Below are 12,283 nucleotides of genomic sequence, written 5' to 3' on the forward strand. Positions count from 1 at the left end.
ATGGGTCACCATGCATATTCAAACAAGTAGTAAATAATAAATAAAACAATATTTAAAACAGTTATCTAACACTTAAACATTTAAGTGCAGCCTAAGATCATGTGGAATAAGCACTACTGAATAAATAGGTTTTGAGTTGTGTTTTAAATGTAGTGCGAGAGCCTTGATGAATAGTGGAGAGCCTAGTGGTTAAGGTGTTTGGCTACCAATCAAGGTTGTGAGTTCGATTCCCATGTCCAACAAGCTGCCTCTGCTGGGCCCCTGAGCAAGTCCCTTAACCCTCAATTGCTTAGTTAAGAGATAAAATGTAAGTCACTCTGGATAAGGGTGTCTGCTAAATGCCGGAAAGTATATGTAAATGAGTACGGATGGGAGCGTAGAACTCTATAAGAAAATGCTTGGTGGAGCAAGGTTATGAGCTTTAAAAGTGAGGAGAAGATCGATCTTCTACTCGATGCGGTGTTTAGGCATCCGTCTGAAAGAGATGTAGTACACAGGATAAGAGATGTGAGGGAAATGTCAGCCATTTGCTCAGCAAGGAATCTACAAGTCAGAAGTCTAAGTCAGAATATGACAGGATATAGACCAAAATGTTTCTAGGATTTGTTTTTTGCAAATGTACATTTTTTTAAAATAGTTTTTCCAATGCTGTAGTATAGTAAGCAGTTCTCACTTGTTTAACTGTACCACTGTCCTGTATGTTGCCAGACTTCTCCAGCTGTGCCAGCGCACCATGGCTCTCCCTGTGGGTCGAGGACTCTTCACACTGTTTTCGTACCATCCAGTACCGACCGAGCCCCTGCCTGTGCCCAAGCTCAACCTGACTGGTATGCCCAGGCACAAAACAATCCGCTTTGTCTAAATAAGAAGACATCAGAACTAGTTAGGTTTTAGTATTTTGTACATATGAAACAGATGCTGAACGAAAATGCTACTATACTAAGGGTGTTCTGACTACTTGAAGCTCTCATGTTTGCATCTTGTTTTCTCCGGCCTATTTCCTCTTTGATGTTTGTAGATAATAACTCTCTTCCTCTGTCATGTGGCTTAACAGAACCACACAATTAGAAAACAGTTCTCCAAGACCAGGCATCTGCTCTTATTTTCTGGTCCAGAAAATTATGTTGAATGGATTAGCTCTAGAACTACAAAGGGGAAAAAGACTTCTGGTTTCCATTCAGAATTTTCCCCTTTTTAGTATGCAGAAAACGGTAATGCAGGATGCATCATTCAGGCCTGTGCTGGTGGATAGAATATACATTTATACATGGCTAAAACATTTATATGCAGTTGAGGGTAAAATGTTTGCATGTGGCAAAATTGTTCAACCTATTCTTGGGACATCGGTTTCAATATCAATAATGCCAAGCCTCCTACCTAGAAAGCACAGCCAATTATTGTCCCTGGGCTCCAATCGATGCCACAGCCATCTGTGGCTGAAACACTTGGTATTACTCTGCACCCCTGTCAATCAAAGTGGCACAGATCATATCTGATCATCTCTGAGGTCAATCACAAAACATGAAAACATACAGACGTCTTTCCTAGGTCAATACTCATTATTTTGTTCATTTGGAAGGAGTTCTATAATTGTTTGAAAAACCTCTTTTCCCCTTCACTTTATTTGGCAGGACGAGCTCCACCCAGGAACACCACCGTGGACCTGAACAGTGGCAATGTAGATGTGCCACCCAACATGGCAAGCTGGCCCAGCTTTCACAACGGTGTGGCAGCAGGCTTGAAGATTGCGCCAGCATCGCGTGTCGAATCGGCCTGGATCGCCTACAACAAACCCAAGAGCACAGAGCTTGCCAACGAGTACGCAGGCTTCCTAATGGCGCTCGGCCTTAACGGCCACCTCACCAAACTTGCCACGCTAAACATCCACGACTATCTAACTAAGGTAAAGGTTTATAAAGGAAGAGGGTCAAAATCGTACATGGTACATGTGCAAGACTACTAAGAACCACTACCACGTTAGTATCTCTGCTAAAAATAATATTAAGCCCATTTAATATCTGGTGGTCCTATAGATGGACGTGATGAGCACGAGCAAACTGTGTAAAACAGTTTTTCCCTCCAACACTAACACCAAAACCAATAAAAAACTGATTCACATTCTGCTTTACCTGAGTGTCTGGACTAGCGATTTGATTTGATTTGATTTATAGGAACGAATTAACAGTTGTGCTCCATAATCTGTATGAGTAAATAGAAGGTAGGTGTACCTAATATAGTGGCCACTAAGTGTACCTAAAACATTTCTCACATTGTTTTCAATGCACTTTTATAACTCCTTCTTCTTCTTCTCCATATTTATAATTATAAGACTTTTTTAGTCATTGGCCTGAATTAGTTACTTTTTGTTTTACCTACATCAAAATAGAAAGCTTGTGGATCACAGATAAAGAAAATGATTGCTGTGGCCCAGAAGGATGACTAATTTCCATCCTTTCTTTTCAGATTTAGGCTGTGCTGATATAAGAGCTACATTTAAAGTTTCCTGTGTAAACGCAGAAGGATTGAAAAGGAGCTAAAAGATGGCTTCCAGGTTGAAAAGGGGATATTAATTATAGTAGCTGACCCCGCTTGGTTCCCATGCCGTGCTCGCTGTATTACGTTTACGGTTTGACATTTCAATCTGTCTTTCCTTAGTCTGTGTAATTCTCTCCAGTTTTGGAGTTACACACACTAATTGTCTTTTTCTTACTTCTGCTCTCATCCTGTTGTTTTTCTCACATGAAAGACGAACCTAAAGCACAGTTTCATTATGACGCTGCACTGCTTTCTCATTTCCAGTCAGGCTAAGCTCTATCACTACTTTCGGTGGTTACAATGCATATATAAGATCTATGGCTCTATCTTTACATGCATATTTACACTGGCCCTTTACCACATCGAGAATGACAGCCTAGGCTTTCTAGAATATCATAGTACTCAATTACGAGAAGCCCGCGAAAAACATCCTGTTTTACACACATTCATTTGAAAAGTGAATTAATGAATGAAGAACCGTCTATTTTTTCTACTTGTCATTGGACCATTTACATTTGATTTGTAAATTACACACCAACATGTTTGTCCTAGTTCTGAGGTATTCTCTATCTATATAATTTCTACACTGATGAATTCAGGAGGAAAGAAAAACCCCTCAGCATTCCAGTCCTTTATTAGAGGCAGCTTAATGTTCTTATGCTTTCACCAAATCATGTGGCAGCAGCGCAATGCATACAATTCGAGAGCACCCTTTAATGCTGCGAATGGGAATGGGTGATATTTTTGATCAAATTGAAACTGATGAAATTGTGCCTTGAGTCACTGAGATGACATTAGTCCTCATTCTGATGTTCAGTGTGAACCTGAACTGAAGCTCTTGATCTGCAAGGTTTTATGAAGTTCACTCTGCCATGTTCATGGCTGATTGGTTAGAGATATTTAGGTGATCCTACTTTATTGGCCAATGAAAGTAATTTTGCACCGTCCAATGTTTGCATTGACTGAACCTTTAGAAAGGTTTGAATTCTAATGTTTGAATTTTGAAGATTTTTCTTTTTCTTCCTCAGGGCCATGAGATGACAAGCATAGGGCTCTTGTTGGGTGTTTCAGCAGCTAAGCTGGGCACTATGGACATGTCAGTCACACGCCTGCTGAGCATCCATGTGCCCGCCCTGCTTCCACCCACTTCCACTGAACTGGATGTGCCACACAGCGTGCAGGTGGCAGCAGTGGTGGGTATCGGCCTTGTGTACCAGGGTACTGGACACCGCCATAATGCTGAGGTGCTGCTTGCTGAGATAGGTCAGTACAGAATGGGATCACTGTATAGGAACGTTGTACGGATGTGTGTGTGGGTGATGGTGGTCACAGAGGGGTTCTGTTAAATGCTCTAGGTGAGAAGCAGGAGTGCTCATATGTGTTTGTATGGGTGTTTCCATGATAGTGATGAATAAGGTCAGTATAAAGGATGCTCAATAATCTTGTGTGATATAATGATTAGAATCATTTCTGTACAGTCTTGAGTGTGAAGTTTATTAATATAAAATAAAATGTACACTGAAAAATGAATATAGGTTTAACTTGGCTAAATTTATATACAGTGAATATATATATATATATATATATATATATATATATATATATATATATCTCCAAATTTAGGGATGTAACAGAAAAATCTGGCCACAAATAAATAAATGGTGGCACTTTTTATTATTCTACTTCGCCAATCAAGTCTCGGGCACATTCAGACAGTTTAAACAGCAATAGATCAGCAATAAAAATGTTACCCATATGTCCAGCCATGGTTTTTTTCACTTAAAAAAATCCACTCTCCGTCCTGAGTTTTAAATTGGAAATGCTTGCGTCATGTTTTTTATTTATTTCTTTTTTTTACTCAAACCGTTTAGACAATTAAATCATTAATTTTTTTAATGGTAAATCACAAGGAGGGAGAAATCAATATCACACAACCCCAATGTTCATTTAATGGGTTGGACGTGAGCATGCTTAACAAGGTGTGTGTGTGTGTGTGTGTGTGTGTGTGTGTGTGTGTGTGTGTGTGTGTGTGTGTGTGTGTGTGTGTGTGTGTGTGTGTGTGTGTGTGTGTGTGTGTGTGTGTGTGTGTGTGTGTGTGTGTGTGTGTGTGTGTGTGTTCACACAGGCCGTCCTCCCGGGCCTGAAATGGAATACTGCTCAGACAGAGAGTCCTACTCTCTAGCAGCAGGCCTGGCACTTGGCATGGTTTGCCTTGGGGTGAGTGTGTAAGCACTGCCAGATTATGCTGAGAATGTTTTCTTTCATGCAAACTACAGTCCCATGGCAAGTCACCTGCTATGCCAGTTTATTAGCACATTTGTGTATACTAGCAATTCCCACGGTCACCTGACAACATCCTTCCTGCTTGTTATCTTTCAAACTGCTCATGCTTCAAGAATATCTCTCATGTGGTTGTGTGCACTGGAGGCACTCCCTTTCAGATTCCAAAAGTTCATATAATTTTTTTTCTCATGCCTCTGTGAGCCTGTACTTGTATACCTTAACTTGCGATTAAAATTTTTTTTTGTCATTCATCAAATACTGTTAGTGCATAGTTGCAACAATTTGTGGTTCTCAAATCATAATATTAAAGTAGCAGTTATGTCTTATTTTCATTAGTAGATTACGGTAGATTCAATTTTCTCAAATATACAAGAACCCTATTAAATAACCAGAATTATAATCAATTAAATGAAATTTGAGGTTCCCGTTTCTATCCAAGGCCGTTTTTGTTTGGAAGACAAGTTCAAACACAAGTGCCAGAGTTCTCAGAGCATTGTGTTACATCTAAAAAAGCATTGTGTGAGCATATGTGTAAACTGTGTGAGTCTTAAAGCTGTGTTTTTCCCATGCCAACTAAGCCTCTCTACCTGTAGCATGGGAGTAACCTGATCGGCATGACAGACCTGAATGTGCCGGAGCAGCTTTACCAGTACATGGTGGGAGGACACCGACGCACACACACCGGCATTAACCGAGAGAAGCATAAATCCCCAAGCTACCAGATAAAGGTGTCAACAGTAAAAACAAAAAAAAACAGAGAAAGATATATACGCTATTACCAAATTATTCAGGACAGAATTACATCAGTGTGTTCAGTTTGAAATCTGATCTCCCATAAAACTATTAATTATAGGAAGGTGACACGATCAATGTGGATGTGACCTGCCCTGGTGCCACCTTGGCTCTTGCTATGATCTATCTTAAAACCAACAATAGGCAAGTGTCTTTTTTTTTTTTTTTTTTTTTTTTTTTACGTCTTGCTCCAGTTTCTTTTTCTGTCTAGCTTGTTCTTCACTTCCTAGTTCAAAACAGTTCTTTTTGAAAACCCCCAGTGTGTACTCAGTATTTCACAGTCAGCGATTGTGTGATGTCACCCCCACCCCCACCTCCCTCCCTCTTTCACTCTTTCACTTTCAGGTCTATAGCCGATTGGTTGAAAGCCCCAGACACCATGTTCCTTCTGGACTTCATCAAGCCTGAATTTCTGCTGCTAAGGGTGAGAAGAAGAGTACAAACGTGTGGGAACGAGTAATGGAACGAGTGATGGATTCTTCTTAAGTTTACTGAGACCTTAGAGCACCTTTGCACTTTTCGTTATGTATCAAAATAGTCTGACCCAGCATCTGATGGTTTCTGTATCCGGTTACAATTTAACTGTTTCTCTAAGACCTCAAACACTGCCGTGACAGTAGACTATTTCTAGTATTTGTTTAGAGAATTTCCTTTTAGTGTAGTTACAGCTTGAGGTTTCCATACAACCAGGCTATAGATATTCAGTTTCAGTATTTCACAGTGCCACATATTTCATGTTACCTTTTATTTGAGCTTTATTTCACTATATATGTATTACAGTAGATCAGACGTTTACATTATCTGTCCCTATAAACAGTATGGAAAGTCCAGATATTGATGTTAATGCCTTCTGGATTTTATATGCCAATTGACAGAAATTTACATTAATGTGGAATGCATTCATTGTTTTAGCCCTTGATAAAATGGAAAAATTCTAAGAGAGCCCTATATCTCCATGGACGCTGTCATGCAAGGAAAAATCCCCTTTTCCAAGACATAAAAACAGACCTTTTGGCAGTGCATTCTCTGGTCAAAGCAATGAATTGGACCACCTGGCCATAATTATGATAATGTGAGCACCAGCTATGGGGCAAAAAGTATGAGGAATGTGATGAAGCATGGTGGTGGCAGCATCATGTTGTCTGGGTGTTCTGCTTGAAAAAGGGAAGAGGCATTTCAAAAAATACATCCTGTATGTCAACTTTTAACTCTGATGTAATCAATAAAAGCCGAAATAAATAAATCTTGTAGCTACTTGACCTTTTATGGTAATTAAGTAGACACCCTAACTGACTTAAGACAGGAAATGTATGCTAAGATAAAATGTGCATGTAAATATGCGGGCTCAACTGTAAATATTTTTCATCAAACAGCTCACCATCACTTTTGAAAGTTTTAATTGGACTCAGACATGCATGTCTTTTATAAACATGTACCAGAGTATAGAAAGAACCCTGTAGGGGGAAGATGACAGCAGAAGCAATGAGTGGAGGATGACTGAATCTCAGTGCTTGCTTTGTGTCTACAGACTCTGGCCAGATGCCTCATCATGTGGGATGAGATACTGCCTAATGAGGAATGGGTGACTAGCAATGTGCCTCAGGTACCAAATCACCATATTTCACTGACGCACACAAACACTATACACACAGGCACTTTCCTCTTCAGTGTTGCATTCCTGCTCCAACTGGCTCGATGGTAAATAAACGATGTGGTCCACATCAACTCAGCTTAACTTCCTCTAGCTTTTTGAAGCTAAGATGTTTTGCAACGACTTTTTGAAAGTCACCCGTTGCAATGCAAAGCAGTGTGTGTTAGTTGTTTTTTTTAATTGCTGCAATCCAAGGAAGTCAATGAATGTTGTGCAAATAACAGGTTACTTCCATGTGTTGCATTGTATGCTGCAATGCAGTGATGTAAACATTCAACATCTGTTTCAGAATGTTATTTCCAGCTGTTTGTAAGAAATCAGTATTTGTTTTTAGTGCAAAAATGCTGTGGCAACTTGTATCTGCTCTAATGTGGTCTGGAAAAAGCTGTTGGAATTTAGCTAGATTTTATTTTATTTTATTTTTTTATAAACATATAAGCTGCTTTCTTACCCTGCCTTGGTGTCTATCTGCAAAGATCATGTTGACAAAGGAGCCATAAAAGCTATGTAACATTTTACTTGCTAAGAGTGCCTTTCTCATGATTTTATCACCTGTTCGGATAGGTACATTAATAACAAGAAATTTAGCCAACAGAACAAAAGTGACTAAATGAATCGACGATAGTTTCCCAACTGATGCGCGTGCACACAGAGTGAAGAAATGACAGTGAGGCTCTTGTTTAAATACCGCAAGTCATTTCTGAGTAATCAAGGATAATGAAACACACATTAATGTGAATGATAATTAAAGTGATTTTCAGCGTACAGTAGGAATGCGCCATTGCAGACATATTTGGTGAATCATACCTTATCGATAAAGCAAATACTGTAGCCATACTGTACACTGATATTTAAATGGAAAGTGTGTTTGTTGGTAGATAATTCAAGAGAACATCGGACTTCAGGAGGAAGCACTGGTATCTGAGGATCTGAACATGGAAACTTTGGTGTAAGTTCATGTCATTTGTTTTTTTAATGTGTTATTTTATTTTTTTATTTCCTTGATTGTAGCGCATTTTTCAGCTACTTTAGTTTTGGGCTTTGTTTATAAATTTTCCATCATTACATGCCTGAATTTAAGCTTTCATTCTAAAGCCACATGTTCCTCTGCTCAGACAAGCTCATGATTATATCATCGCTGGGGCCTGCATGGCTGTGGGTTTTAGATTTGCTGGATCTGCAAATTCTGATGCCTTTGACTGCCTGGTAAGAAGAACCACTCCACACTGGAGTTTTAGTTTAAGGCCTTCAGTCAGTAAAGACGTGCTTCTTGATATTTCTTGGTGTTATTACTATATATGTATATACACATATTTTTCTCCCCTACAGTACAAGTTTGCCCGAAACTTCATGAAGTCTCTCACTAGCACTACGTCTACAGCTACAGTTGTAAGTTGCATCTCCAAGAAGGAGAAATTATTTTGGTCACTCAATGTTTGTTTGTTTATTTATTACTTTTTTATGGTGTGTATCTGACAGTCTGGGCAGTATAACCTGCAGACATGTCTGAGCATGGTGCTTTTGGCCACTTCCATGGTCATGGCCGGCTCAGGGAACCTAAAGGTGCTTCAGCTCTGCCGTTTTCTGCACAAGCGTACTTTCGGTGAGATGAACTACGGATTCCATATGGCTCACCACATGGCCTTGGGCCTACTCTTTCTCGGAGGAGGCAGGTCAGTTTATCTTGTAGCTAGATCACTGGGTGATGCACCTTTGGGTGATACGAACATGCTCACAAATACAGCTTTCTTCTATTGAAAAGCACATGATGTGTGTATTAAATAAATGAAGCAAAACTAACGCTTCTACACTGTTTTCATCTTTTGACATTTTATGCTTTTATGTTTGCATCATTTTTTTTTATTGTTTTAAACTCACTTACTACTGAAAAACTGTGAAGAAAGTCTGACTACATAATGTCTTGTATAAAAAAACGTTGCAGAAACATCTTAGATCAGAAATTCCTCAGAAACCTCTATCTTTCTCCTCACCATATTACAACAGCGGTGCTGATGCAGGTGTAAAAGCTGTAGCCTGTGAATGTTGTGCTTGTGTAAGGGATTCGAAGGAGGGAAAGAGAGAGAGAATAATGAACATGCCACAAGGGCCTCTTTTCCCCTCCTGAACGTACTCAAGCACATTCATACACAGAGTGCAGCTGTTATTTTTAAGCGAAAGCCATTCAAATGGCTCAAATAGCGTTTTTAAACCAAACCAAAACCTGATCACTCATGAAACAATGAAGGACCGTTTTACCGCTTGGAACAATAACGCTTCATGCGGCTTTGTTCACAGGTACACACTCAGCACCTCAAACTCCGCCATTGCTGCCCTTCTCTGTGCTCTTTATCCTCACTTTCCGGCTCATAGCACAGATAATAGGTAAATTCACTACACAGTCTCCCTTCTCTCACTGTTCTGCTAAATTCATTGTATTTTTTTTTTTAGGAACCTCCATGTGTTTAAAGGTATTTCAGTGATCTTGTTAAGAATATTTATTGTGCTTGTCTCAGGATAGGTTTAATCTGGTCGCTCTTAAATGCATCTATAACTAGTTTGTGGTTTATTTGCCGGTTGAGATTCAGACAAAGGTGTTTTTGTGTGTTGCTTCCCCTTACAATCCTTTTAGGTATCATCTCCAGGCCTTGCGTCACCTCTGTGTGCTGGCAGCTGAGCCTCGGTTACTCGTTCCTGTGGACGTAGACACTCTGAAACCGTGTTATGCCTTGCTTGACGTCACCTACAAGGTACTGCATATGAACATGTTGTGTAGTTTTCAGTGAAGCAACTGCAGTCAACTCTAAATCCAGAATTTATAACACTCGAGAATTTCTTTCTGTAGAGAGTAAACATTAGTTCTGTTGTGCTAGTTGAGGGGATGGTGGGGGTTGACTTTAAATTACTCCATACCACCCGAGGATTGGAAACACACTGTTAACTACAATTACTGAGACGCCCCCTACCTTTGTGTCTGATTACACACAGTTGCCATGTACTGACTGAGTACTGGTTTTCGAGATTAAAAGCAAACAGTTGTGTGTTTAATAGGAAACACAGTGGTATGAGGAGACAACTGTGGAATTGATGGCTCCCACTATGCTCCCCGAACTTCATCTCCTGAAACAGGTAACAGTCAAAAGGACTGAATTAAAAGCAATGCGTAATCGATTAGTCAAAGAAAAAAATCGAATGATTAACTAGTTGGTTAAACAGGTTTATTAGTAGAGGATTTTTGTTTCTAATATGTTGGCGTGTGATGTGCTGTTTAGATTAGCATTATTATATAATTGCATTGAAATATTAGGTTTTACGTGAGATTTGTTTCTGGGTGAAATATATTTGTAAACTGCAAAAAGACACTAAATGCTCCTTTGCAACATGACACCACTACTGAAACCTGCATCTCTAATCAGACTAGATCCATCCCCAGATTAAAAAAAAGTGGTCCGTTTTTCTTTCAGCTGAAATGTGTACTTATATGGACGTGTATTATAATGGCAGTGAAGATTTTCTGTCCAAATTAAAAACAAGTGAATCCTTTGTGTGCACAGATTAAAGTGAAGGGTCCAAGATACTGGGAACTGAACATCGATCTGACAAAAGGAACTCCGCATCTGCAGTAAGTCTAAACAGAGCGATGTTCTGCAACACGCCTGACCTCTTGTGTTTGGGTATAAATGCAGATGCTGAGCCGTGTGTTTTCCGCTCCAGGTCCATCCTTTCCAGAGACGGTGTTCTTTACGTGAAGCTGCGTGCTGGACAGCTGCCCTATAAGGATGATCCTCGGGGTTGGAAAAGTCTGCTGGCTGCTAGTGTGAACAACAGAAACCCAGAAGTGCGCACTTTCAAGGTCTGTCTGTGTGGCTGATTTAAAAAAAAAAAAGAAGGAAGTGGCAGGTTAAGGTTCAAACCATACAACAGACTTGTTTTTCTGGAACACTGGAAATATTTACTGTAGTTTTAGGTCCACTTTAGTGCCATATTAGCTTTTATGAGTGAGGATTTAAATCTAAGGACATAGATGCATATATAAACTACTGTTTTTTATTTTTATTTTTTTAATTTTTTTTTATTTTTTATTAAATAGTCCATCCCAGGCTCCTAAAAGAAATCGAAAAATCTTTTCACTCACACAGAAACCAACATTTGAGCGTTTGCATTTCTTGTTCCAAAACCAACATTCCAGTTGCAACAGAATGGAAAAAAAAAACGTTTCATTTTATTCCATGTACATGCTGTATGTAAGCCTAGTAAAATTCTTTTCAAACGTTTGGAAAGCTATGAGAGACCATGTGTTTCTACTGATAAGGATATTTACAACACATACAATCTGTGGAATTTTATTATGTGTACTCCATAATATGTAGAACTCCACATTTGGACTTTTATAAGCTATTTAATAGCAATGCAGTATGTATTTAAAAACAAGTATTAGCATAAATGTACTTTTTTCATCCTAAATAACTAAACTTGTGCAGCACAGAAACAGACAGGCTCAGTTACCTGTCTCATGCTAACTTTATCGTCAGGTTTATGTTGAGAAATCGTTTGTAGTTGTAGTGTAACGTTCCTCATCCACGAACTGATTACACACAGTGGGAGTGTTGGGATAATACTAGTAGCTTACACAGAAAAAAAGCTTATTAAACCAGTAACTGCAATCTCACATCAACATTTCTGTTGGATTGTAATGCTTTTGGGTGCATGACCTTTTTTCTCTTTTCATCTATCTCCTGTAGCCTGAAGCCATTTCAACATTCACGTCAGACGCTGCCTTGGTTTCCTTTGCAAAGTACTTCTGTGAAGCCTCGGAAAACATGAAGAATGTGAGTTGAGTGAAAAGAATGGCATACCGCCACACGGATTACATCTGACAATAAAAAGCAGGCTGCAGAATTGTACCTAGTTTAGACTTTATAGAGGGAAACTATAAGACGTTGTAAAGGCTTTCTAATTTTGCTCCACCCATCCTCATACACTGAGGTCAGGAAGTATTTGTTTTTTGTTATTGTGGTTTTCCTC

At 39.3% G+C, this 12,283-nt stretch overlaps 1 protein-coding gene across 9 annotated transcripts in view; it reads left to right on the forward strand.

The window, feature by feature from the left end:
- anapc1 (anaphase promoting complex subunit 1) overlaps positions 1–12,283 on the forward strand; it is an 84,873-nt gene that overhangs the window by 20,763 nt on the left and 51,827 nt on the right. For all 9 annotated transcript variants that reach the window (XR_009648587.1, XR_009648586.1, XM_060871936.1 and 6 more), the window contains exons 27-44: positions 709–827; positions 1,632–1,903; positions 3,564–3,798; positions 4,661–4,752; positions 5,412–5,546; positions 5,672–5,754; positions 5,956–6,034; positions 7,139–7,213; positions 8,140–8,210; positions 8,377–8,467; positions 8,591–8,650; positions 8,741–8,934; positions 9,557–9,643; positions 9,891–10,008; positions 10,310–10,387; positions 10,813–10,880; positions 10,973–11,111; positions 12,001–12,087. Coding sequence is in view for 7 of the 9 variants with exons in the window: in XM_060871936.1 (XP_060727919.1) it covers positions 709–827; positions 1,632–1,903; positions 3,564–3,798; positions 4,661–4,752; positions 5,412–5,546; positions 5,672–5,754; positions 5,956–6,034; positions 7,139–7,213; positions 8,140–8,210; positions 8,377–8,467; positions 8,591–8,650; positions 8,741–8,934; positions 9,557–9,643; positions 9,891–10,008; positions 10,310–10,387; positions 10,813–10,880; positions 10,973–11,111; positions 12,001–12,087 (2,083 nt within the window). In the remaining 2 variants the exon portion in view is untranslated. The remainder of the gene's footprint in view (positions 1–708; positions 828–1,631; positions 1,904–3,563; positions 3,799–4,660; positions 4,753–5,411; positions 5,547–5,671; positions 5,755–5,955; positions 6,035–7,138; positions 7,214–8,139; positions 8,211–8,376; positions 8,468–8,590; positions 8,651–8,740; positions 8,935–9,556; positions 9,644–9,890; positions 10,009–10,309; positions 10,388–10,812; positions 10,881–10,972; positions 11,112–12,000; positions 12,088–12,283) is intronic.

Source organism: Tachysurus vachellii, chromosome 6 (assembly GCF_030014155.1).
Source record: "Tachysurus vachellii isolate PV-2020 chromosome 6, HZAU_Pvac_v1, whole genome shotgun sequence".
Lineage (NCBI taxonomy): Eukaryota > Metazoa > Chordata > Actinopteri > Siluriformes > Bagridae > Tachysurus > Tachysurus vachellii.